Consider the following 24538-nt stretch of genomic DNA (forward strand, 5'->3'; position numbering starts at 1 on the left):
ACCTGACGGCCGCCATCCGCAGCGCCATCTTACTCTGACCTCCCTACGTTGTAGGTGCTTGACCCTGTCACCAGGAGAAGCGGTCCCGCACTGGCAGGGATATAGGAGGGAGAGGAGGGGGCGCTGCTGGGCTTCCTCCCCAGAGACAGAGTTGGGGTGCACGGATGACCCCCCCGGGAGCGCCACGCGCTGCCGGGTGCCCCCACCCCACCCCGTTTCACCAGGAGCACAGCCGCACACACCTACGAGGAAAAAACGGGAGAGGGGGAGGGGGCGAGACGGAGGGGGAGCGCGCCACAGAGACGCAGCGAGGGTCGACGGGTGGGGAGGGTGATTAAGGCGGAATGCACCGTGAGACCGATAAATCGATGGGGACAAGAACGGCGACAGGACACACTGGCAGCACCAACAGCAGCTGCGGGCGTGGAGGGTCATGGCGCTCGGGTTGAGCAATCTCCGGCGTCATTCTTCCTGTGATCCTCCCCACGTCACCACACCACCCTTTTACCAGCACCAAAGCATACACCGACACCCCGTTAGACGCGGCGCACCATTGAGCCAAGCGGCAAGAAATCGATATAGAGAGGCGCACACACGCACGCAGACAGCCAAGTGCAATCCCATCCACGCGCGCGCGCATACATCCACAGAGGCGCGGTGGCTGTCCGCAGAGGACACCAAAGAAAAGCAGAGTTAGAGGGGTGGTGGTGGCTGGGGCTGCAGTTCATCCGTTGAACGGGTCCGCCCTCCCCTCCCGCACGCCTAGAAAACGCGCCGGCGCCTCAGTGCTCGCGCACAAAGAGGACATGCATGGCGATGACCAAGATGATGCACAGGGTCCAAAAGAAGGCGTAGCCGTAGTCCCACGTCAGCTCCGGAAAGTTCTTCTGGAAGTTCATGCCATACACGCCAGCCAGGAACGTCACCGGTGTAAAGAGCATCGTCACGCGCGTCAGCACGGCCATCAGCTCAGTGGTGCGGAAGCTCTGCAGGGAGATGTGCAGGTTCAGCAGAGTCTTGGCGTCATCCCGCACCTCCAGAGCGCGGTCGCTGATCTCAATGCAGGACGCACACATCTGCCCCGCCATCTCACGCGAGCACAGCCGCAGCTTCGTGAACGCCTTGGCCAGAACTGCCTGGGTGACGTTGATCATCCGGTGCTGCACGCTCGTGCGACGGTGCAGGTGGTGCAGGAAGCTGTTCATCTCCCCCTTGTTCATCGGCGAGCGGTCCTGCTCGTCCAGCAGCCGGCGCAGAAACGGCGACCGCGAGCTGCCGGCGAAGTGGTGCAGAATCCGCTTATCGATGTAGTGGCCGGACACCTCCGGCGTCGTCACGGCCGGCTTCTCCACGAACAGCTTCGCTTCGCACTTTTCAAGGAGCGCCGTGTGCACGTCGAGGCTGAGGTGGTACGTGTAGATGGCGTCGTCGATGATCTTGAGTAGGAACTCCTGGAAGGATACGTTGCTGTTCTCGATGACCCTCTTCCACTGTGAGCGCAGGTTCGCCATGCTGTGCGTGTCGACGCGGTGCAGGGTAATGACGATGTGCTGCTTCAGGTCCACAACGATAATCCACCGATTCGTCAGCTCCATCACGCTGTCGTCGGAGATGGCGATCTTTTCGGTCGCCACACGCAGGTTGAGCAGGTACTGGCCAGCGTAGATGGGCGACTCGCAAACCTGCGGCAGCACCAGCGTGTGATCGCGGTCGACGAGGAACGACTCGCACAACTTGAAGCGGTTGGTTAGGTAGCGCAGTGTCGCGTTGTACTGTTGCCGGCTGGCGTCTCTGCCCGTCACGTCCACCCAATACCAGTTGAAGCTCTGCTCAAAGTACGAAGACTTGGCTCTGCGGGACTTGGAGGAGGAGGAGTGCGTCGTCGTCATCTCCTCCCAGGCGCGGCGCTCCTCCAGCGTCATCTCCGCCAGCTGGAAGACCTGCGAGTCTCGGGTCGGCATCGCCATCATGACCGGCTCGTCGTGGCCAGGCTTGGTCACTGAGGTACGCGGCTTGGCTGGAATGACCTGCGACTGTCCCTTGTGAACGAAGATCGGGTCACGGAGTTGGGAGGTGTGCAGCTCGACGTCGCGGAAGTGATTGCCAGAGCCGCCGCGGCTGTTGAAGTATTGGATACACACAACATCCTCCTTGTTGAGTACCGCATGAATGTGCGGTGCCGGACCGCCGGCGCGAGCTCCATCGTCCCGGTGCAAGAAGGCACCATACTTGGCCTTGCCGCGGCCGTCGGGAACGGTGGCGGAGGTGGCGTAGCGGGCGACGCTGCTGCCCGTCGCTGCGGTCGCGGCGCCGATAGCGCTGCCGCTGGGGGACGCGAAGGGGCCGTCTTTGGTGTCTGCTGCAGTGGCTAGCGTTGGCGTCGGCACCGCTGCGCCACTCGCCAAGTTGCTTGTGAGAGGGTCTTCAGAAGGAACCTCCTGGTAGCCGTGCCGCCCGTGAGCGCCGGCGCAGCACTCCTCTTGCCCCCCTCTCTCACGGCTGCCAAATCCTACGACAGCGCCCCCCCTGCTCAGCAGCGGGGAGCGCACGAGCCGCGGCGCATCGTTGTATGCGACTCGCAAATGGTGGCCCTCTGTCAAGTGGTGGCCGAGCAAGCCCTCCTCGATCGGGTCGTTGAGGGTGCGCCACACGTTGGAGCGCGGCACAATGATGAAGCGATTGCTCGACGACGACGACGACGACGACGATGACTTCGACGATGACGAGGAACGGCTGGGGCGGTGGCTGGCACTCCTGGGGTCAACACCAGTGGTGGCGCGCGAGCGGGCATCGCGGGACGGCCGCGTGCAAGTCGACGTAGAGGCCGAGCGCGAGCTGTTGCGCGAACGGCGACCACGGCGACGGTGGCGGCGCCCGCGTGACCGCTTTGACTTGCTCTTGTACGTGGACGCCGAGGACGCGGCCGAGTCCAGGATCTGCTGCTTCGCTTGAGCGAACTCCTCCCTGGTGAGCCCGCCCTTCTGATGCAGTTCGTGCAAACCCCTGATCGACTCCACAATCTCGAGTGGCCGCCGCGCGTAGGAATGCGCATTGCTCACGCGAGCCTCCGCGGAGGCGAGCGGCACCACGACGTTAGCGAGGTTCTGCACACGTGGCGGTAGTGGCGCATGGCTGGACCCCAGCTCGCTCGCCGCGCTAGGGTGCTCGACGGAGGGCGGGGTGAGGAAGGTGGAGGTGCCAAGGTTCGTCAGCCGATCCGGCGACGTCATGGTAACCTCCTCTGCCCGTAACGACGCCGGAGTCTCCGTTGAGGCGTTAGATGACATGAGGCCGCGCGCCGGGTGCGCTGATTCACACAAGGACCCTCTCTCTCTTCTTGTAAGAGCAGCCACAGCAGTGTGGTGTGCACGCACGCCGCGCGGCGAAGCCCCTCAGGCTTTCCCTGATTATGAAGGACGCGCAGGCCTCCGGCCAGCGTCGGCGAGTAGTAAATAGAGGTGAGGCCGAGAAGAAGACCGTCGGCACCGGGCCTTCTGCAAAGTGGTGCGCCGCTTGAGATTGGCGTATTATATGTGTGTGGGGTGTGCTTGCGGCGAATTCTTTTTTGAGAATGGGGAGGGGGTGTGGGGCGTGAGAAGGACGCGAATGCGGAGAGGGCCGCATATCTGTTCAGGTGGAGCCGCGCGTGCGTGTGCGTTCAAACTTATGCAGACAAAGAAACGGACAAGCGCACGCTGCGCTACACGAAGTCGCGACGACGCTGACGGGCACGCCGTGACGCGCGTTCACGGGTCCGCCTTTCGCTTCTCGCCCGCACAGCGAGACGAAAAGGGGCAAGGGGACGGGGGTGCGGCAATGCTCAACGGTGCACACACACACGCACACACACGCACACACACACACACACACGCACGCACACACACGCACACACACACACACACAACTGTTCATGCGACGGTTGAACTCTGTGGCGTCGTCACTTCGATTACTTGTAAAGCTGCGAGCTGCTACACACACACATACACACGCACTGGAGCTCAGCGCTCTCGCTACAGCCGCGTCTCTGCGTGTGTGTGTGTGTGTGTGCGTGGCTTCAATGCAGCTGCAAGACGCAACGCCGAGGGAGACAGCTGCAGCACGAGTTACGAAAGAAGAAGCTAGAGCCCAACGGCCAGACTTTGCAAACCTTACGTTCCCCACCAGCACCAAAATACATCGACTCAGATCCGCACCATTACTCAGCCTTGCCACCGCCACCGCCGGTGCCTCGACGCGAGTCCTCGCGCAAAATGCCGCGACCATTGCCACCGCCGCCACCCCCTCGATGAAGTGCGGTGCCGTTGCCGCGGCTACCACCACTACCGCCGCGGCCACGGTCAAAGTGGCCGCTGCCTCGCCCGGAGCGCGAGCCGCCGTGCTGACGGTCGTAGCGACCCCCACCGCCGTGGCGGCTGCCATCGTGACTACTAGCGTAGTTCGATGACGTCGACAACGACCCTGTAGGCTGCTGCTGCAGCGATTCGTCTTTGCTGCCCCCTGCCCTGGAGTGCCGCTCGTTTCCGCCCTCTCCTTGGCTGCGGCGACGGTTCTTGTAGGAGTTGCGGTACAGTCGCTTGCTGCTGCCCCCGTCGCCGCGTGCTGTCTGGAAGGAGCCGTTGCTCTGGTTGCTCCGCCGTGGTGACAGCTGCCGCTCCGAGTGGCGGCTGCTGGTGTGCTCGCTGTCTGCATCGCGGCGCGGTGGGTGGCTGTCGCGGGGGCGGAACTCACCGAAGCTGCTGGCGTTGGAGCTCTGCAATCCATCCACAGACCCCGTTCCCCCGCCAACGCCGCCACCGTTGTTGCCGTTGCCGTTGCTATTCGTAGCCACTGCACCGTTCACGGAGCGCATAGAAATGCTGCCGCTGAGCAGGATGTCATCGGTGCCGCGGCGATCCATGATACGCGGGTACTCGGCGCTCGGCGGTGCAGCCAGCGCGTGGCCGCCCTCTTGGGTTGGTTTCTCGATGGCACCATCGCGCTCCGCCTCGTAAAAGCGATCTGCCCGCTCCATCGTCTCGTCGGACACAATGTGCATGCACACAAACTTGCGCAGCACTCGGGCTGCGGCCGACATCGTCATGGGGCGAGGCGTGTAGCGGAGAATCTCGTAGACCTCGGTCACAACGGCGATCTCGCGTTCCGCGCGTGCCACGCCGTCGACGGTGATTTGAAGGAGGTCCATGCTGTCCTCCACGAGAGCATCACCGTTGGAGCACAGCTCTGCGATGAGAAGCGCGCTAAGCACCTCCGCAGCAAGCGTCGAGTCGCGGCTCGTCGTCCGAGGTGACGTGCGCAGCTGCTCGAAGATGACTTCTCGTGAAGGTGAGCCGGTGCGGAAGGCGTGGTAGAGCCGCAACTCCAGCGACTGCTGTCGCACGTCGCTGAAGCCGACGATGTTATCGAGCAGCGCCTGCGCCTCGCTGGGGCCGCCGGACATCACGAGACTGTGCAGCACAAGCAGCGGTCGGTACCGCACGAAGCACTGCGCCTCCGTCGACGCCTGCCACGGCAGCTTTTCCGGGGCGACGAGCACATGTGTCATGTATTTTCCTACTTCGACGAGGTAGCTGCGCACGGCGGGTGGAGCGGTGTACACGAGCAGCTCGAGGCCCTCGTTCAGGAGCTCTTCGTCGTAGACGACACGCGCGTGGTCGGACAGGACGAGTTGCGCCCAGAACTGGAAGACGTGGAGGTCCTCGTAGAGCTTACCTTCGATGGCACGCTGCAGGGCCTCCATGGCGGCCTCGTGCAGCTGCTCGCGACACATCGCCACCGTCTCCGCCGCCTCCTCGCTGCTCGCGTTCGTGTGCGCCGTCAGCTGCTCTACGCAGGCGACAAGCACGGCGCCGGTCTGCTTGCGTGTCTTCTCTTCCTTGACAACGGAGAGACAGCGGTCCATCCACGCCCCGAGGGCCGGCAGCACATTGCCGTACGTGTCGAAGAGCTGCACGGCCACCTCATCGGCGCTGCATTGGCCACTGGAGAAGGCCGCCATCAGCTTCGCGATAGCCTCAGGGCGCACGTGCTGAAGAGTTGACCGCGACGTTAGCGTGACGGTGGGGCGTGTGATGGCGCCAGTAACAGGAGACTCGGTGGCGGCCATGCCGTTGATCGAGCCGGCTGAGTCGCTAAGACTCACACTGCCCACCTGCTTACTGCGTGGCGCTGGCAGAGGCTGCCCACCCACCATCGTGGAGCTCATCGACAGCTGCCCGCTCGCGTCTGCCGCAGTGACTACTGGCAACGCCGCTGTAACCGACAGCGGGGCGGGTGAGACTGCGGAGACCACCCCCTGCTCAGAGACGTCGCAAGGCGGCGGTGACTGCGTCGGCGAGATGTGCGTCAGCTGAGGCGTCACGAAAGCCGCCACACTCGGCGTACCACTCATCATCGGCGAGGCCGGCTCCTTGGGCAGCATGGCCCGCAGGTCATCGACCGTAGACATGAGCACGAAGCGGCAGCGGCTGATGGCATAGTGCTTCACCCAGTACTCCAGCTGGCTCAGCAGCTGCGGCAGCATCCGGCGCCCCTCTGCGGAGTGTACAAAGTAGCGCTTCTTGGCGGTCTTTACGACGGTGATAATCTCGTCCACCTGCGACTCCGTTGGTGTGTACGACGGCGGCACGGCAAACTCTCCGAACTCGGAGCCGAGACAGCAGATGCGGAAGATGACGGAAATAACAGAAGCGGCGACGATATCGCGCAGGAACAGCTCGCACACGAATCGGACGTTGCCACACATGCGGTCGCGACGCTCCTTCTCCGTCTCGCCGCCAATCGCCTGAGCGCCTTCGATGGCGGACGTCAGCGGGGAGGACACGTCGTCCGCCGCCGTCGACATCGTCGTCGGACTGGACGCGTCCGTCTCCTCAGCTCGGATGCTCTGCAGAAACTCGGCCTGGCAGCGCTTCAACAAAGCCATGCGCAGACGGTACTCAAGGCTCTGTGTCTTGTCACCGACGATGTGCTGTCCTTGCGGCACCTTGCAGAGGGCCGCGATGAGGTCGGCGTAGCTGTGGCTGAAGTGCTGCTCCCGCACCGCCTTGGTGAAGAAGGCGTCCACGATCTTCGTCATCTGCTCCGCGTTTGCCTCTGGGATGGGTAGGCGAAGCAGCTCGTTCTTGACTTCGCGAAACTTGACCGGGTCGGTGGTCACCTTGTTCAGCACCGCCACCACCATGTGGTGGATCTTCTTCTTCTCCACTTCGCCGAACAGACCCCGGCGGCGCAGCGAGCCCTGCGCCAGCGAGATCGGTGCCTCCTGGCGGCCCTCCCACACATCACCGAGCGCCTCCAGCGCATTCGACTTCTTCGCTGCGACGCTGGTGCCGGTGCGCAGGGCAGCAGAGGAGCCGAACCCGCCGCCGTCCCGGCTGGGCAGGTCTGCCAGCGCGCCGATCCCAGTCTTCGAGCTGCCGACGGAGCTGAGACTTAGGCTGCCCTTCTTCCCCTTCTTTGCGGCAGCTCCTATGGCACTCGGAGTCGGGCTCGTGCCGCCCATCCGCAGCGGCGTAAACTTGGCCGCTCGCTCGTTGAACTCGTGCACGAAGCGCTGCACCCCGGGAGGGACGTGCGCCGTCTCATGGCGGTACTCCATCATCCACGCGGCGATATGCGCCGCATCAAAGGCCACCATCTCACACGTGGTGCGCAGCTGCGGTGGCACCGCCGGCGGCTCGTCCTCTGGCGCAGCACTCGGCTCCGCTGCCACCGCCGTCGCCTCATCCCGGCCGTAGTTTTGCGGCACCGCGGCGGTCTCCCGCTCTTCCGCGCCTACCCTCGTGGCGGCATCGGACGACCTCTGTGCTTCCCCAGCGGTCTCACATCCCTCCTCCTGCTCTGCTGCAGCCGCCTCGGGCACTGTCTTCCCGTCGGCCCTGCCGGCACTGCTTACTACTTCCGCAGCAGGAGCAGCAGCAGCGTCATCCTTTGTGGCAGTGTCCTTCTCCGCCTCGTCAGCGGTGACGACTGCGAAGCTACGTGACGGTGCCTCATCGGCAACGTAGTCGAGCGAAGCGTCTGTTTTACCTCCCTCCTCTTCCTTTGCCGCGCTTTCAGCCTCGTCGGCTGCAGTGGGCGCTGCAGCGTCGTCCGGCGCGTCCGCCCCTATCTGCGCTGTCGCCGCGCTCTCAGTCTCCGCTGGAGCAACAACCACGGCGGCAGCAAAGTCCTCTTCGAGAGGTTTGTTGGCGGCTTCCTGCTCGGCCGGTGCCACCGTCACGACCTCTTCCTTTGCCGCCTGCTTCTCTGTTGCTTCCCGGGAGCGCGACTTGACGGCCTCGGTGGCTGCTGCAGCGGCCGCGTCTTCTACTCGTGCGTCGGCGCGTGGACCGGCAGCGGCGACCTCCGCCTCCTCGATAGTGGGTGCTGAGCTGGCGTACGGCAAGGCCTGCATGCCGTCTGCGTACTTGGTGAGGCGCTGCCGGGGACCGAACAGGATGTCGTTGAGGGTGGACGGGAAGGCGTAGAAAGAGCTCGGACTGCTGCGTGATCCCTCCAGATTCCTCGGCACCGAGCTGCACCGCCGCGCTGGCAACAGCACACCACGACCTGCGTGCTCCATGGTTTACGCGTGTGTGTGTGTGTGTGTGTGTGCCCTCGAATCGCGCCTCGGTAGGCAAGGCGTGACGATAAGCTGTGGGGATACGTCGAAGCCGTGCCTTATGTGGATAGAGGGGGTGGGGGTGGGCGCGGGTGCAGGGCCGGAGAAATACAGCCGAGCAGGCGATTTAGAGAAGAGCGGCGCACGAGTGCCGCCGTGCACAGGCCCGAAACAACAACGCAAGAGCAAAGGAAGGGAGACCAAAGCACGAGGAGCCAAGCGGGCAGGAATCGGCGCGCGCCGTGCGCATCCAGACGCACACGCACACGCACACGCACGAAGAGAGGAGCGCGAGAGGAACGAGACGAGAAGAACGCTCAAGCACGTCACTACCACACACACGCACACCAAAGCATGTATGTATGCAACCACACAAAGAGATGCGTGTACGCCTGGTGCGCTGGTCTGTGCGTCTGCCTCTGCGTAGAATCTGTAATGATCAACACAAACAAAGGACCTGAACCGAGCAACCCAACTTGAGCGACTCTGATTCTCTTCCTGCCGCTTCTCTGCTCGGCACTTCGAAAAACAGCAGCGCTGCGTGTTGCGAAGATGCAACGCGAGCGAAAAGCAAACGCCCTACTCTCGACCCTCTCCGAACAAAAAAAATAAAAATAAAAATAAACAAGCGGAGAGTGCACGCGGGTGTGGTGGCCGGTTGCGGCAGCTCCTCTGGCCACTGTGTGTACGTGCTGCCTGCGAGTACGCGGGACGCTCGAGAGCGGTAACCACCTCACTCGAGCTAAGAAATGCTGTGTTGTGCAGGGAGAGAAGGGGGTGGCGGCTCTGTAAGCGAAGTGCTAGAGAAGGACAGCAGACCCCCTCTGCTCACTCTCTCGATGCAGTGTGTGTCTGAGCGCCTTCGTCGGTTCGTCTTAGATGGCGAGTTTTTCGGCGTTGGCCGGTGTTGGCCTTCGACGAGAGGAACAGACAACACGCCACAGCTGAAGGAAGGAGCGCGAAGGTGCACAGAGCGAGAGGCGACCGACCGACCGACGAAGAGCCACACACACGCAACGCGAACGAACCGTTTCGGGCAAGGCAGATGCTGGTTGGCGGGACGACCGCTCCACCCTCAACCGCAGCGACGGTGGAAACGTCGGCACTAATAGGAAAAGCCAAAAAGAATGGAAGATGAAGACACAGGGAATGTATACATGAACACGGAGATGCACGTGCCACACCTGTCCTCAACACAGAGACGCACGTGCCGAGCCAAGCACGCACCCCTTTCTACTCGGTGACGCCCCACGCACGCACAGGAGGGACAGCGGGAGGTCGAGAAGCACAGAAAGCTAAGCAAAGAGCCCCAGGAAGGAGAAGAGCGACGAGACAACAGCGGGAGGCGACGACGCGTGTTTCCCCCCTTTTTTGGCAGACGCCGCCCAAACACCGAAAGCAAAAAGCCCAAGCACAAGAGAGAGACGTAAGTGAACGCTGCCAGCAGTGCGCTAAGAGGCACAGGCACAGGCACAGGCGAAAGAGAGATGGCGACCGCGAAGACACGAGCACAAGCGAAAGACGGGGACAGACAGAGTGGGAGGGTGGGACAGCAAATACGTAGAAGAAAAGGGAGGGAGGGAGGAGGAGGGGGGGGGGAAGCAGTGATAGAGGGGGAGAAGGGTGGGAGTTAGGGGGGGGGTGACAGTGTTAATAATGACGGGGCTGGTGATGATGCGTAACAACCGCGATGACGTGGCACAGAGACGCGAACGAACAAACAAACAGACAGGCAAGCCGAAGGAGGGGAGGGGGGGAGTGGGCAACGCGCACGCACACCAGCACAACGAGGGAGAGACGGAGCACCAACAAGCAAAGGATGGCGGCACGAGAAGCGAAAAGCAACGCAACACAACACACCAAGAGAGAGAATGTAACCGAAGTCTTTTCTAGAGAAAATATTAAGACAGAAGAGAACCGTGCGTGTTGGGGTTTCTGCGCGCAGGGATGGGGGAGGGGGAGGGGGAGGGAGGGAGGTGTGTGTGTGTGTGTGTGTGGGAGGTATGGTGGGTGGATCTCAATGATAGGGAGAAAGAAGGGCAAACAAAAGGAGGAAAAAACGAAAACAAAGAGTAGGTGGTGTATGCGTCTGTGTGCGTCTGAGGCCGAAGAAGAAAGCGGTGTAGATGGGGGGAGGGGGATGAGGAAAGGCTGTAGATCGCAAGCGGGGAGGAGAGGAGCCTCTGCCTCTTCTGATCGTTTCTGTGTGCGCGTTCGCCCGCGCCTGCGCGGGGACAAAAAAAATGAAGAATGAGGTGCTGCGAGAGCGCGCGAGCGAGTGTCTGTGTGCCGGCGTGCGAGAGAGAGAGGGAGGTGTTACCGTATGCCTGTGTTTTGCCTTGCCTGCTTATAACGACTGGCGATTTGGTGCTTGTGGTTCTTGCTGGCTGTGGATTGCTATTCCAGGGTCCTGAAGAGCAGCGGCTCCGACAGCGGAGCGGATGCGCAGAGCAACAGAGAGAGAGATGGTGAGGGTGGGGGTGGGGGTGGGGTGGAGTAAGAAGGATGAGGAAGGAATACGACAGACATCATGGCGAGGGCGGTGCAGTCATGAAGAGAGAGAGACGGAAGAGACTGAGAAGTGCAGCATCGCAGTTCGCTGTGCGGCAGCACGGTCTCACTGGCGCTTTTCTGGGCGCGGCCGCGCTCCCCGCCCCGCTGACGCGCATACACACATGCAGCCGTTGCTTCTATCCGTGCGTCGGTGGCGACAGCAAAGAGAAGTTTTCCGTCCTTCGCCTTTGCGCGTGGGACAGCTTGGGAGAGGGGGTAGCCCGTGAGCAAGCAGCTCGGGAATATACCCCTCCCCCTCCCCGCCACACAGAGAGAAGGCCAGCCTCGCTGCTGCCTCTCGGTGCGACTTCTTGCAGGCGCATGCGGTCTTTCTTGTGTTCGCTGCTGTTGTTGGCGTTCGTGTGGCACAAGGGATGGCGGCAATTGACGTCCTTCGGGCGTTCAGTGGAGAACGCACGCGCTCATACCACGGTGTTACACCGTCGTGCCACACACGCGTGAGAGCGTTGCTAGACGAGTCGAGTTGCCGCAGTCTCGGGAGCCCCCCACACACACACACACTGTACATGAGACGTTTTCGTCGCCGTCTTTTCTGGAGGGAGGAATGAGGGCTGCCCGGAACGATGTCGCTGCGCCCGCTGGTGGCACACACAGGCACGAGTGGGGTGTAGCTAGACTGCTGCAAAGGCGAGCTGCACGGATCCGATCTGCCACTTTTCTTGCGATTCGCCCCCACCTTCGTTGTCTCTTATACATCGACAGAAGGCGGGAGGGCACACAAACAAGGAAACAAGCGTGCACACAGCAGCAGCAGCAGTACACCAACGAAGGAGCTCACACAGAGAGACCACAAGGACCAAAGCCGCTTCTCTCGCTCCTCGGGGTCTGCGGTGTCGGATCGTCGATAAAGAGCTTAAAAGCAGCTGCGCACCACAGCCATGGATCCCACCTCGTTGTAGTCGGCCTTCGTCACCCACAACGCCTGCGCCGCCGGCAGCGATGCCCAGATAGAGCCACCCACAAAGGCGGCATCGCGCCGCTCGACATCCGCGTACACGCGTGCGCTACCGACGCTGTGGATGCCGCCGGTGCTGGCCAGGCAGGTTTGCACGTCAGACTCCACGCGCTGCGTCAGTCCGCGCAACAGCGAGGCACCGCCGCTAACGACGATATGGGAAGCGAACGTGGGCAGCAGGTCATGATCGCAGCGCTGCATGGCGTCCACGACTAGCTCGGGGATAGACACTGGCGTTTGTGTCGTGCGCAGCAACACCTCATCGACAACGGTGGACTGGTCGCGCAGTTGCTGCAGCGCCGGGGAAAGGGATGGCTGGAAGTAGCATTCGCCGGGGATGAACCGAGCGGCGCCGCTGATGGGCAGAGCGGTGCCGTCGGGCAGTACGCACTCCTCCCGGTACCGATCCTCTTCGCCGTGCGGGCTTCCCGGCGGCGAGCCATTGCTGGGGCTGCCCATCCCAATGCCGACACGGCTGATCTCAGAAAAGGCCTGCGCGTCCTCGGCCACGGTGCAGTGGCGCTCCTTGATGTATTCCCACATGCTTTCTCGCTGTGTTGGTGTCATGCTCCCCAGCACCGACACGTGCGTGGTCGCTACGCCAGACATGAGAGAGGTGAAGTGCCGGGTGAGGTCCGCGCCGCCAACGTCGAGGCAGTGCGTTGCGTGAAACAGCGAAAGCCCTTGGAAGACTGGCGCGACGTGGCTCTGATCGTGGCCCAGTTCCACGGCTAAGCCGGTGCCCAGCCCGGACGCGTAGAGGGACAGCACCGGGCTCAAGGCAAAGCTGGTGGCGACGACGTGGTGGGTCTCGAAGAGGACCTCGGCGATCTTCTGCCGCTGATGCGTAGGCACGAGCGCCTTCTCCGTTACCAGCAGCGGGGTGCTGTTCTCTACGTTCTCGAGGTCCAGTATCCGGGCGACGCGGCTCAGGAGCTCCTCGTACCCCTCCCAGTCTACAATGACGCCGTTCTCCAGCACCGTCGTCGCAGCGGCGGGGTCATCGACGTGGTCCAGCACATCACAGGCGTCCGAGAAGGTTGCTTTGCCCTTCACGACGCATGTGCGCTGCCGCATGCGCGGCACCGTGTCCCCTGCAAACCCGAGCCGCGTCGTGTGACTGCCCATGTCCAGCACCGCGGCGTTCGTGTGGAGCACGCTCGCCTCATCAGGAAGAGGCACATTGCGCAGCACCTTGACCGTGTTGAGGGGTATGTTCATGTCGGCTGCTGCTGCGATCGATGCTTGACACTTGTCTCTAAATCTCCGCTTGTGAGGGTTTTCAGCTTCTGTGTACGGGCACGCTTGTGTGCCTCGGCGGCGGGCGGGAGCGAATGGAAGCGACTTTGAGGGGCGGCGGACCGCTGCGGCGACGGGAGGGGGGGGCACACATCGCGACAGTTCCGTTCATTGGAAGTGCAGGGGCGAGCCTAGAGCAGAGACCCACATGGGATGCAGGAGCGCACGAAACGCTGTGCGAGGAGCCCACGCCGAGAGCGGGAGCGGCCGCAACATTGGCAGCGTCAGCAGACGCGCCGGCGGATGGTGCGCGGACCCAGGGCCGCGCGTGCATTGCTGGCGCCCTCTGCCTCTCTCTTCGTGAACGCAACGGCTCAGAGAGCATAAGGCGAGACAGACAGACAGGCAGAGAGACGGCCACCATATACACAGTGGCACAGGCCGACAGACACGGACGTGGCACTCACGATGTCGTTGATGGGTCGCGGTGGTGGCTGGCGGTTTCGGGGGTGGGGGTGGAATACTGTACAGCGGAAATGCATCACAGGAGGGCGAGAAAGAGAGACGCAGCTTCAGACGGAGGGGGCGCGAGTCGGGGCTTTGGCGTATGTGCGCCGCGCTGCTTCTTTGCCCTCGAGAGTGGTTCACTTCGACTGGCCGCGCCGCGTCACCAGCGGGTCGGCCAGCATCTGCTCTGCCTTGTCGAAGGGGACGTACGTTTGCTGCATCGTCGTTGCCATGATGTCGGGTCTGTTGAGCGGCGGCAGCGGCTCCACGTAGGGGTGTTCGCGCTGCAGGTGGCTGTAGTTGTAGGACTTGGAGGAGACGCCCAGCTCCAGATTCAGTGCATCCTTCACGTAGCGAGGGCCGTCTAGCGCGAGTGGGTCGCCGTCCGGACCCCACTCGCGCGCCGTTTCGTCCAACGCTGGACGCGTCGCGTCGTCAGCAGCCCACGACTGCAGCACATGCGTGACGAAGGCCTCGTCCGTAGCAAACTGTGGGCTGACGCCGGCGTAGAAGGCAAGGTACTCAGCGTACGAGACACGGTCTGCTGCCTCGCCAGATTCACCGTCGGCACCGCCAGCGGCAGCGTTGGTTTTCGCCATAAAGCCGCCCCTGCGGTCCATCATCGAGGTCATGTATGCCTCCTTTAGATGCTCACGGACTCCGTCAGCACCGCCGAAGGTCGACTGCAGCGCGCCTCCCACAGGAGGCGAGAAGGAGGTCATGGCAACCATGTCGTGGGCAGCACCGTCTGCAGGGCTTCCCAGGTCGCCTGCCGCAGCATATGCTCTCCCGGCCGCCACCGCTGCAAACGTGGAGAGAAGGAGTTCACGCGAGACATTCCCACCCGCGCCGTTGCGCTTCTCCAGGGATTGCCACGCCTTCTTGACGGCGCGCAGCCGACGCTCGTTGAGGCCGGTGAGATGCCGCGTAAAGGTTTCGCCGCTGATGAAGCCGGAGCCGTGGTCGTCGAAGGCGCGGCACAGATACGCAGCCTCGAAAGGGGTCAGCTCAACGCCGTAGTCCTGCAGAAAGAGCAGGAGTTGCGCGTGACTGAGGCCGACATCCGTGCACGAGGATCCGGAGTCGGTGCTTGTCGTTTGGCGCTGCTGACGAGCGGCGACCGCCTCGCGTGCGTTGAAGTCGATGAGGACCTTCACTAAGCCACCAGTGCCGCCGTGGCGCAGCAGTACATCTTTCACGCGCCGCTTGAAGACGACGTCTTCGCGAATTGTGTTGTTGTTCAGCGATGGCATTTCTTTTTCGTGCTCGCGCGAATGCTCGGAGAAAACGGGGCGGCGGTGCGGGGAGCCGAGGTGCAGAGACTCAGCTGCGGATAGGCGTGACGGCGTACGTCTGCGCGTGTGCTGCAATCCAAGCTTGTGTGCACGTTGGCGTGAGTAGCGGCGAAGGCTGCGAGAGAAGGGGCAAGAGAGGGAGAGTCGAGGCACAGGAAGAAGACAATCGACGTGCGGACAACGAGCGCGTAAAGACGTCTACCTGAGGTGTGCCCTGTAGACGAGTTGATGCGTTTCCAGTGATGCAGGGCACACGAGAACGGCGTCTCTTCGAGGTCTTACAGCGAAGCTGACGTGTGCAGCAGAGGAAAGAGCAGAGGGTCGGATGGCAAAGCAGCGGCAACGACACTGCCCCAAAGACCAACGCAGGGCGGTGGCATACGGCGACGCGCCCCCATACAACAAATCGGCACAGCAGCGCTACTAGAGAGGCACCCTCACACGCAGGTGTGTGTCTGTGTGTGTGTGTGTGTGTGGAGGCAAAGAAAGTGGGCATCAACCGGCGAAGTAGCTGTGCAGGAAGTCCGCGCGGTGGGCGTGGAACGCGTTCCACTGTCGTCGGTAGAGCGGCGAGCGTTCGAAGAAGTTGAAGTTGCTCAGCGCTGCATCCACCGGCGGACGCGGCGTTCCTGCCGACTTGCACGCTGCACAAGGTGTTCGCTCGTCAGGGCTAGACATGCCTGCAGAGCCGCCGTGCATTGCCTCGATGGCAGAGCGATGGGAGTGGCAGCACTGCACAAAGGCCTCCAGCACGTCTAGCAAACGCACAACGACGTCGTCGACGTCTACGCGGCCGAGCATCGCACGCCCGCTCGAGATGCAGCCACCTCTTCTGTCAAGATCCATGCCGATGACATCGCAGAGGCTGCCAGTCGGCGGCACGCGAAAGCAATCATCTGCTGCACATGCCACTGCGTCGGCGTAGTACGGCGGGACCAGCACCCCATGGCCGGTGCTCAGTTCCGTGACGCGGAAGTTCACGCAGTGATCATCGACGAGCAACGTGGTGAGGGGGCTGGGCAACACGAAGATCGTCTTGCGCCACTCGAGGGATGCTGTGGCTTCCCCTAGCTGCCGCTGATCAGCGGGGCTGCCCTCAGATAGGAAGCCAGGGGATGGGTTCAGCCAATGCATTGCCTCAAACCTGCCTCGCACACAGTGTTCCCCACCGAAGAGTTCGTGAAAGACTTCCTGATGGCGAAACTCGTGCAACGGCTCGCCCTTGGACTGTGCGAGGGCTGGCAGCAGCACCTGATACGCAATGGCGGCGCAGTAGGCGGCGCTCTGACGCGTGTAAAGGGACACATGCACCTGCGTCTCGCTGGTGTCCAGCGAGCGATCCAGCAGCACGTGTGACAGGAATGGTACAACATGAGGCCGAAGCTGCACGTGAGTGACGCGGCCGCCAACGTAGTTCAGCGGCCACCACCCCCGCGCACTCGCTGGCGGCAGTGAAGCGCTGCTGCACCTCGTGGTGTCCGAGTTGTCGCCCGCTACATGCCTGTAGATGGGATGCACTAGCGTGTGGTCAATGTCGACCAGAAAGTGCACCGGCAGACGAGCGGCAGGGCGATGCATGAGGGCGGGGGCGGGGCCGCTGCTGCGCATAGTCGTCTTACGTCTCTGTGTAGGTATGCGCACGTCTGTGAGATACGCGGCGTAGCTCACCGCAGGGCCCTTGGTTCGGGAAAGGTGATTACATCGTTTTTACGGTGAAGCACACGCGCACTCACGCGTCAGTATTGCCATTGCAGGCAATGCGAACAGGAAGGTGGGAGGAGTGCGTGAGGGGGAGGGGAGCAGGGTGTTGGTAGGCTTGCAGGAATCTTCTGTGAGCATGGCGAGGCGAGGCGGTGGTGTGATCGATAACTACAGCCGCGCAGAGGCGGTGATACACGCCCACGTCTCGGGCTCGAGTTGCAGCTGCCCTCGTACGCCAACATGCGTCTCTCGCTGTCACCTACCCTGTCTTGGCCGCGGCATGACGCCCACGGTGGGGCAGCACACCGTGTGCTCGCCCTCCCGTTTCGCCTCCTATCCACGCTCGGACCTTCAGCATTCTGTTCTGCGTCGCTTGTGTGCCTTCCACAACAAGGGGGCTTCAGCGATGGCAACCAAAGGATTCCAACAAGCAACACAAGCGACTTCCTTCACGCCCACTGCCAGCGCCGACGTTCGCCGGCAGAGAGGAGGGAGAAGGAGGGGGCTGCCAACTCGGCCTCCCAGTTGGCGGTTTTCAATCATCGGCACCGCTGCTGGTGCTGCTGCCGCACTCAAAGTCGTCACTGTAATCAGAGGAGGCGATATCGCCGCGATTTCCATACTTCTCTTGCTGCTGCTCCTCAGGCGCCGAGTCGTCGTCGTTGGCACCGTCACCGTCCACTTGACGCAGCCAGGCTGGCTCTGCGTTGTGGACGTCGCGGCCCGCCTCAGTCGCGCCGCTGTTGCTCATGAAAGGAAGCTCGAGGGCGCTGAGGGCAGCGAGCATCGCGGCGTGGCCGGCCTCCTGCCGAGAAGCGGACACGGCGAGAAGGGCGGTCATCGCAGTACTCCTCGGCGGGAACGGCACATCCGGTGGCGAGGAGGTGGTGCTCCCGGCGTTCGTCAAGCCGGATTCGTCAGCCTCCTTCTTTCTCTTCGCCATCGATGAGCGTGATGCGAGCGTCGACGCCGGAAGAGTGTGCGGTGGCTCGGCGACCGCAGCCAGCTGCGCCTCCACGCCGCTGTGAAAGATGCGAGCCAGCGGATCGGCGCTAGCGTCGGCATCGCCAGCGGCATTCTGGGGTGTCAGTGACGGCGCGGAAGTCGGCGCCACATCGTCTCCCGCGGTCGCTGCCGGTGCAGCAGCCTCACTGTGGGCCTGCTGAAGTTTCTGGAGACTCGTCTCCACCTGACGCACAAGTTGCTCCACCGAGCCAGGCGACTCGATCGAGTCGTTGGCCGCCAGTAATCGCCGAGTGTGGCGCAGCAGCGCCTCTCTCGCTGCTTGGCGCGCGCGCAGGAGACGTACATGGGCCTCCTGCGCCTCGACTGCCTGCCGCAGAGCCTGGACGGTGCTGGCGGCCGGGGCATCGACGTCTTGCGGCTCGGGCAGTGGTGGCGTTGGCGGCGAGCCGCGGTCGCGCTGCGGCGGAGACGCCGACACCATTGAAAGCGTTCCGTGCACCTGCAGCTCTGCGCGAGACGATGTCGCGTCCCTCCTCTATGGCTGTGCGTGCGTTCGTCTTTCGCTGACAGCTCACGAGCGAGGGGGTGTCAGATATGAGTGAAGACTGTGCGACGAGGGTGCACATCCGACATAGGTGGAGTGGGGGACACCACACACACACACCAGCACCAAAGCCGCGTCCAGCAGTGCTCCCCCCCCATCAGAGACATCAACGGGAGGTGTAAGGAGCCCCCTCCCGTCGGGGTCATCACCACGTCAACGCAAGGGGGACACGCGCCATCAAATGCGTAGAGAAAAGAGGGAAGAGGCGGGCAGGACGGTGGCGGGAGGGACACAGGGAGGGGGGAGGGCGAAGGGGCGAGCGGCAGGAGAGCGCCAAGACACCCGCACATGCGCCCTAGCATGGGGGACGAGCTCACGTACAGCAGCGGAGGCGCGCGCGTGAATGCGCTTATGCGTGCGTCTCGTAGGAGAGTTGCTGTGCGCGTCCATCAAGTGGATGGCACTGCAGAGGCAAGGCGGTAGTCGTCATCACCATCACGCGGCCTTTGGAAAGGAGGGAGAGCTGGAGCGAGGGAGGGAAGGGGGCGTGTGCGCACGCTTAGGCACGCGCGCTGTTGCCGTCGCCGCAGTCGTCAACCAAAGAGTAGCCCCTGCAAGAGGGAGCGGGTGCGCAGTTGGTGGCCTGTGGCGAACACCACGTCCACTTCGGCCGCCGTTCTGCAGGCCTCCACGAGTGGGGCCCGCATCACAAAGATCGCTGCCGCGTACATGGGCAGCAGCCACAGAGCGCAAGGAGTGCTGGTATCATGCGGGGCGGCGTTGGCGAGGCCAGTGGGCAACGACAGGGGACTGCGGCGGTGCATCTCACGCATGTGGTAGGACAGCACCAGATCCCAGAAGGACAGCACTTCGAAGGCATCGAGGAGGTCTGCGAAGCCCGTCAGCATCCACCGCATCGCCAGCACGAGCGGCGGGTACTGCAGATCGCGCGTTGCGTGCAGGACGGCCGGCAGTGCCAGCTGCTGCACGAGGCTCTCGAAGATCAAACAGCACTGAAAGAGTTCGGGTGTGGGGCCCTGCAGCCGACTCCACAGCTGCGCCACGATCGCTGCCGCCAGCTCGTACTGCTCGACCGTGTCGCTCGTCACGTTGCAGAGGGCACCCAGCAGGAGGGTGAACCCCTCCAAAGGAGCAACGCCGCAGGGCAACGCCTTCTGGTGGACGAGATTTTTCTCAGGATACTGCAGGTACGTCACGTAGCTGTCAAGCGCATCCCCTGGTCTGCCCAACTGCTTCAGCGCTTGCACCATCTTCGGGTCTGGCAGACTGCGATCCACCACCATCGCCGTTGACAGCACCTCCACGTCGTCGGTGTACACAAAATACTTGTCGCTGTCGCCGACGCTGATGAACATATCGTCCAGGGCGAGACGCTGCAGCAGCCGCGCGCGGTTCTCCTCCTTCGACGAGGAGTAGTGATGGTGGAAGCGCCGCTTCACCTTGTCGCGCGCCTGCCGGGAGGAACAGGTGAGGTAGCGCGCGAGACCGTGGCGCAGGTGGTTCGTCATGAGCTCCCCCTGCGCCAGAAACATCGGCTTTCCGTCTGTTACCACCAACGGCACCTGCAGCGCACGGGCGTATAGGAGACGGCGCACGGAGGGGTGAAGCCCCTCGCGTAGGAGAGCGGCCATCTGCTCCGTCTCGTCGCCGAAACGCAAGAACGCATCCATCTGAGTCTCCGCCAGTTCTAACGTGCTGTCGAGGGCCCCGCTTGGGTAGTACTTGCTCAGCTGTTGCGGGTGCAGCTCGGCGAAGTACTCGCGCAGCGCCTCCAACGGGGGGACGATGCCGGGGAAGGTGCGCAGCGCCTGCACGTGACGCTCAAATACCGTGAGGATACCCAACTGATCAACGCCCAGCACGCCGCTGTCCCAGGCGGAGGCTGGAAGCACCCCAGCGGTGACGATGGCCTGCCGCGCTTCTTCAGAGTTGATGCCGTCCACGAGACAACGGAACAGCAGCGAGATGGGTGGCAGCCCCACGCGCTCCTCCTCCATGACGGCCTCTGCGTTGACGCCAGCGGTGACCTTCTTGGGCGACCGGGTGTCATTGCCAGAGCTGGACTTCCGCACCTCGGCAACCCTGAAGTGCTGTGAGACGGCTCTGGCCCAGAGGAAGCGCGCGTGCTCCAGCAGGTGAGAAAGCAGCACGCACACCTGCGTGTTCTCAGCCGCACTGTCGGCGACGCTATCATCGACCGAGGCCGCCGCCTCATATTTGGTATCCTTGGAAGAATCTGGCATTCCCTCGGCGGAGGTGGACTGTGAGAGTTGCTTCTTGGCCACCCAGTCATTCTCCTCCTTGGCCCGCTGTGCCACCAGTCGCTCCTGCAGCTGCGCTACCACCTTGTTCTGCCGAGACACAACGCTGTGCAGCGAGCTAATCAGGTCGGCGCCGGAGGGAGGGATCACAGGCGCCGCGCTGGACGGCATCAACAGTTGCACCTTCACTGTCTCGGCCCACTGTGAACTGAGGAACCCAGTCCACGTGTCCAGCGACGAGAGCGACGCACCAGCGATGCCCTCTGCAGTGTACCTCGCGCCATCGGTGGGCCTGGCTATCGATGGACTCTGCTGCGCCTGATGCTGATGTGCGGCTGATGCACGCACAGCGCTGCGCTGAATTGTGGCACTGTCGCGCGACGGGCGAGAGAGAGTGGCGTAGGTCAGCGGGGTGCTCTGCGACATGAGCGAGGGTACTGCGAAGGTGTCGGCGTGTATGCTCACTGCTGTCGCTGCTGTTGGTAGTGACGCCAACGCACAGAGCACTGGTGGAAGACGCGGATGATGGCGACAAGGGAGGAGGGACGTGTGCGAGAGATGAAGTGCGGTGATCTACGCGGGCGTGGCAATGGCGTGCTTCTTACGCACGCACGCAGGAAGGCAGGCAGGCAGAGAAAAAAAACAAAGGAGGGAGGGATGGGAAGAGGAGAGTCGGGCTCAACAGAGAGAGAGAGGGAGGCAGCCACACGCGGATGAGTGTGGCTTGACAGCATCACCCTTCTCCATTGAAAAACTAAAACAAGAAAAGGGCACCAAAAATGTGCGCCGGCTAGAGCGATCTGAGAAAGCGTGAAGACCCGCCGCTACTCATGGAGCTGGTGGGCAAGGGAGCAGGTTGTGCAAGCGGTGCCACCGAACGATACGACATCATCGGGGCGAGGCGCGCGTGACGTCATGCGTGTACGCGTATGTCTATGCTTGTCTGCCGTTGGGCTCTCTGTGAGGCGAACGTCGGATGTCGTAACAGATAGAGAGACGGTGACGACTGGCCCCGTGTGCGTCTCGTCATTCTCCCTCCACCCCTCATGCCAGTGATGACGGAGATGAAGCGGATGGCAACGGCGGCTGCCCCGACGTCGCAGTGTACCAGCGCTTCGCGTATGCCGGTCGCAGCTCGACGATGACGTTGAAGCGGAAGACCCCGCTGCCTGCGTGCGTTTCCGCATCCGCTCCACCCACGACACATGCGGCGTGCAGAGATGGGCTGCGCTGTCCATCTGTCCGCGGTATTTCGGCGACCCAGTCCCGCCGCACCCGATGCAACACACCGGGCAGAGCGCCTCCCGACACCGCCCCGAGCATATTTCCTGCCATGACGACGGCCGCTCCGGTGTGCGCGGTCAGGACCGGCTCCCAGTGCGGAAGCGTGCCCGGCATATTCGACGCTTCACCGCGCATGGATGTTGGCGAGGAGGTCACATGAGCCGTGTTGCACCCCGGCCGGCTCGCGAAGGGCGTCAGCACCGCGTCGGTTGTGCTCACCTCCAGGCCACCTGCCGACCCCACGAGTAAGGCAGTGCACAAGCCAGGATCAACGTGTGGTCGACATCCAGAGCCTGCTGGGTACCGTAGCACCCGCAGCACGGAGTTCCGGCCCAAGTTGCTGAGGATCTCGTCGCGGGCGGCGGAGGAGACGCCCCGCTCCCGCAGCGCTTCCTGCGCGTAGCTGAGAGCGGCCTCGTGTAGGCCACCACATATCAGCCTCACCTCGACGGGCAACTGCTCGTACACAGTGCTGGCCTCGTACATGTGGTGCAGCGGCAGCTCGATGTGATCGCGGCGGTGCCCACGCGCGCCACCACGTCGACGAACGAAGGGGCGGAGTGGGCTGCTCGTGCCGGACACACCGTAGAGAGTTTCCGCATTCCGGTGCAGCGCCGCAAAGGCGTGCTGCACCTCCGCTGGGGTGAACAGGTTTGCTGTCCGCCACCGCTTCATCTGAGGACGCTTGTGAGCCAACGGAAGGGGTGGAGGAGCATGGGCAGAGGTTTGGAGTCGGAAAGCAACGTCAAGCTCCCTCCTGACATCGCAACAGCGACGGAGGTATGAGGTGTGCCATCGCCAGATGGGACGCATAGACCTGTGGCCAAATATGCGGTGCCCCAGAGCGCCGTTGAGCGCATCGGCACACGCGCGTGCACTGGCGCTTTTCGAATTCCGGCCCCACTTGCCGGTGAGCAGGGGGGGGGATGTAGCAGCGGCAACACAAGACTGGGAGTTGACGCGACAGCCGATACTGCGGTGCGCACACATACACAGAGATATGCAACCCGAAGCACCACCAACACAGAAGCGAAGCGCATGCATAGGTCCCCGTCCGCCTGAGTGCTCCGCTGCGCTAGACGCGGTGCTGGCGCATCACGGAGGCGCCACACTCCATGTACGCCTCTCGCGCGACGGCTGCCGTCGCATACTCTGGGCTGGCGGCGAAGGCGCTGGCCCCTCTCCACACGGCATGCGTTGCCTGTGAATGATCGCGCACGTTCACCTCGTACTTGACTTGTCGGCCCAGAGTGCTGCCCGGGGCGGGCCCGACGCCGACGGAACGCTCATCCAAGGCACGCTGCAGCCCGTGATACAGGCGCTTCGCAAAGTGAGCGAAACGCGTGTTGCCGCCAGAGACGATGACATTCGCGTACAGCGGCCGCCTGCCGTCCATCGGGCAGGACCACACAACAGAGTCGATCACGGCGGGTAGGCCGCCGCACGCGGAGGCGGTGAGAGCCGACGGTGCGGCGAGCAAATTTGGCTGAAACATCGTCTCCGGTGCGAGGAATCTCTCGTAGCCCACGTCGATAGAGTATGGGGCCCCAGTGCGCGAGTGTAGCTCCGTGTGATGGATCACGTAGGAAGGCAAGCTCGATTCCGCCCGCGCAAGCTCGCGCGCGATGTCATCTGCCGTGTAGCCGTAGCGCGTTTTCACCCGCTCCGCCACCTCTAGCGCTTGCTCAGCCTCGATACCCCGCTCGTGCTCCCGCAGGCTCTTCAGAACATACTGCGTGATGTCCCGGCCCGCCACAGGAAAACGACGCGCCGCGCCGGCCACGGCGTAACCCGCCACAATGGGCACCACCTGCGTTACGCCAGCGCCGCTCTCCACCACCACAGCTGTGTCGCACCCGTCGCCAACGCTGCTGAGCACGAAGAGCGCCTGCGAGCCGATGCACAGTCGCGGCACCCCGAAACTCTCGAACATAATCTCCGCTGTCATCTCTCGCTGCTCGTACGGGGTGACGGCCGCCTCGGTCAGCAGCACACCGACATCTTGCGGCTCGACGCAGGCGTAGCGGTTGAAGAGGTGGCGCCAGTACTCCTCCATCACATCCCAGTCCACCACCAGCCCGTGCTCTAGCGGTCTGCGCCGCTGCACTCCGGGCCCGACCATCGTGGCAGCTGCGTCCCCAACTGCGAACGTTTCAGCGGACATGCGGTCCCGCCACGCACATACGGTGGGCAACGCAAACGTTGGCTCAGCGTTGCCAGCGTAGCCGAGACGAGTGGTGCTCGTGCCGATGTCGCACACCACCACCGAAGCGGCGCAGGAGCTGCACGCCATTACCTCTCCTCTTATCTCACACAAAGTCTTTGATGCTAGTGATGATGGCGGGGAGAGCGAAGGTAGGCTGTCGCATCCCCGTGTCGCGTGTGCCCCACTGGGCGGAGGCGTCAGCACCGGCGAAGAGGCCCACAATGATGGAGAAACAGAGGGAGCAGAGGGTGTGGTTGGCGTAGCTACACATCGACACGCAGGAGTGCCCCATATCAAGCCTTTTTAGACACCAGCCTAGAGTGTCTACGCCATGGTGAGACGGGGTGGGGTGGGGGCACCCGGCAGCGCGTGGCGCTCCCGGG

The 24538-nt window shown here is 63.0% G+C and overlaps 9 protein-coding genes across 9 annotated transcripts; all 9 read right to left on the bottom strand.

Annotated features, from left to right (window-relative positions):
- Nucleotides 1–782: 782 nt before the first annotated feature.
- On the bottom strand, nt 783–3287 carry LDBPK_151330 (MGT1 magnesium transporter; the record flags this gene model as incomplete). The annotated part of the gene is made up of 1 exon (XM_003859608.1): nt 783–3287. The coding sequence occupies one exon, from the start codon at nt 3285–3287 to the stop codon at nt 783–785; it is 2505 nt and encodes an 834-aa protein (XP_003859656.1).
- A 908-nt stretch (nt 3288–4195) lies between these two features.
- On the bottom strand, nt 4196–8563 carry LDBPK_151340 (hypothetical protein, conserved; the record flags this gene model as incomplete). Its single annotated transcript, XM_003859609.1, has 1 exon — nt 4196–8563. One exon carries the CDS (start codon nt 8561–8563, stop codon nt 4196–4198), a length of 4368 nt encoding a protein of 1455 aa, XP_003859657.1.
- A 3466-nt stretch (nt 8564–12029) lies between these two features.
- Nucleotides 12030–13352, bottom strand: LDBPK_151350 (actin-like protein, putative; the record flags this gene model as incomplete). The annotated part of the gene is made up of 1 exon (XM_003859610.1): nt 12030–13352. The coding sequence occupies one exon, from the start codon at nt 13350–13352 to the stop codon at nt 12030–12032; it is 1323 nt and encodes a 440-aa protein (XP_003859658.1).
- A 662-nt stretch (nt 13353–14014) lies between these two features.
- LDBPK_151360 (hypothetical protein, conserved) lies at nt 14015–15130 on the bottom strand (the record flags this gene model as incomplete). Its single annotated transcript, XM_003859611.1, has 1 exon — nt 14015–15130. One exon carries the CDS (start codon nt 15128–15130, stop codon nt 14015–14017), a length of 1116 nt encoding a protein of 371 aa, XP_003859659.1.
- A 537-nt stretch (nt 15131–15667) lies between these two features.
- LDBPK_151370 (hypothetical protein) lies at nt 15668–16780 on the bottom strand (the record flags this gene model as incomplete). The annotated part of the gene is made up of 1 exon (XM_003859612.1): nt 15668–16780. One exon carries the CDS (start codon nt 16778–16780, stop codon nt 15668–15670), a length of 1113 nt encoding a protein of 370 aa, XP_003859660.1.
- Nucleotides 16781–17408: 628 nt separating this feature from the next.
- LDBPK_151380 (hypothetical protein, conserved) lies at nt 17409–18320 on the bottom strand (the record flags this gene model as incomplete). The annotated part of the gene is made up of 1 exon (XM_003859613.1): nt 17409–18320. One exon carries the CDS (start codon nt 18318–18320, stop codon nt 17409–17411), a length of 912 nt encoding a protein of 303 aa, XP_003859661.1.
- A 656-nt stretch (nt 18321–18976) lies between these two features.
- LDBPK_151390 (hypothetical protein, conserved) lies at nt 18977–21091 on the bottom strand (the record flags this gene model as incomplete). The annotated part of the gene is made up of 1 exon (XM_003859614.1): nt 18977–21091. The coding sequence occupies one exon, from the start codon at nt 21089–21091 to the stop codon at nt 18977–18979; it is 2115 nt and encodes a 704-aa protein (XP_003859662.1).
- Nucleotides 21092–21709: 618 nt separating this feature from the next.
- Nucleotides 21710–22624, bottom strand: LDBPK_151400 (hypothetical protein, conserved; the record flags this gene model as incomplete). Its single annotated transcript, XM_003859615.1, has 1 exon — nt 21710–22624. One exon carries the CDS (start codon nt 22622–22624, stop codon nt 21710–21712), a length of 915 nt encoding a protein of 304 aa, XP_003859663.1.
- Nucleotides 22625–23024: 400 nt separating this feature from the next.
- LDBPK_151410 (actin-related protein 3, putative arp3) lies at nt 23025–24242 on the bottom strand (the record flags this gene model as incomplete). The annotated part of the gene is made up of 1 exon (XM_003859616.1): nt 23025–24242. The coding sequence occupies one exon, from the start codon at nt 24240–24242 to the stop codon at nt 23025–23027; it is 1218 nt and encodes a 405-aa protein (XP_003859664.1).
- Between the last annotated feature and the right edge of the window lie 296 nt (nt 24243–24538).

The sequence above is a fragment of the Leishmania donovani genome, chromosome 15, assembly GCF_000227135.1.
Source record: "Leishmania donovani BPK282A1 complete genome, chromosome 15".
Taxonomy (NCBI): Eukaryota; Euglenozoa; class Kinetoplastea; order Trypanosomatida; family Trypanosomatidae; genus Leishmania; species Leishmania donovani.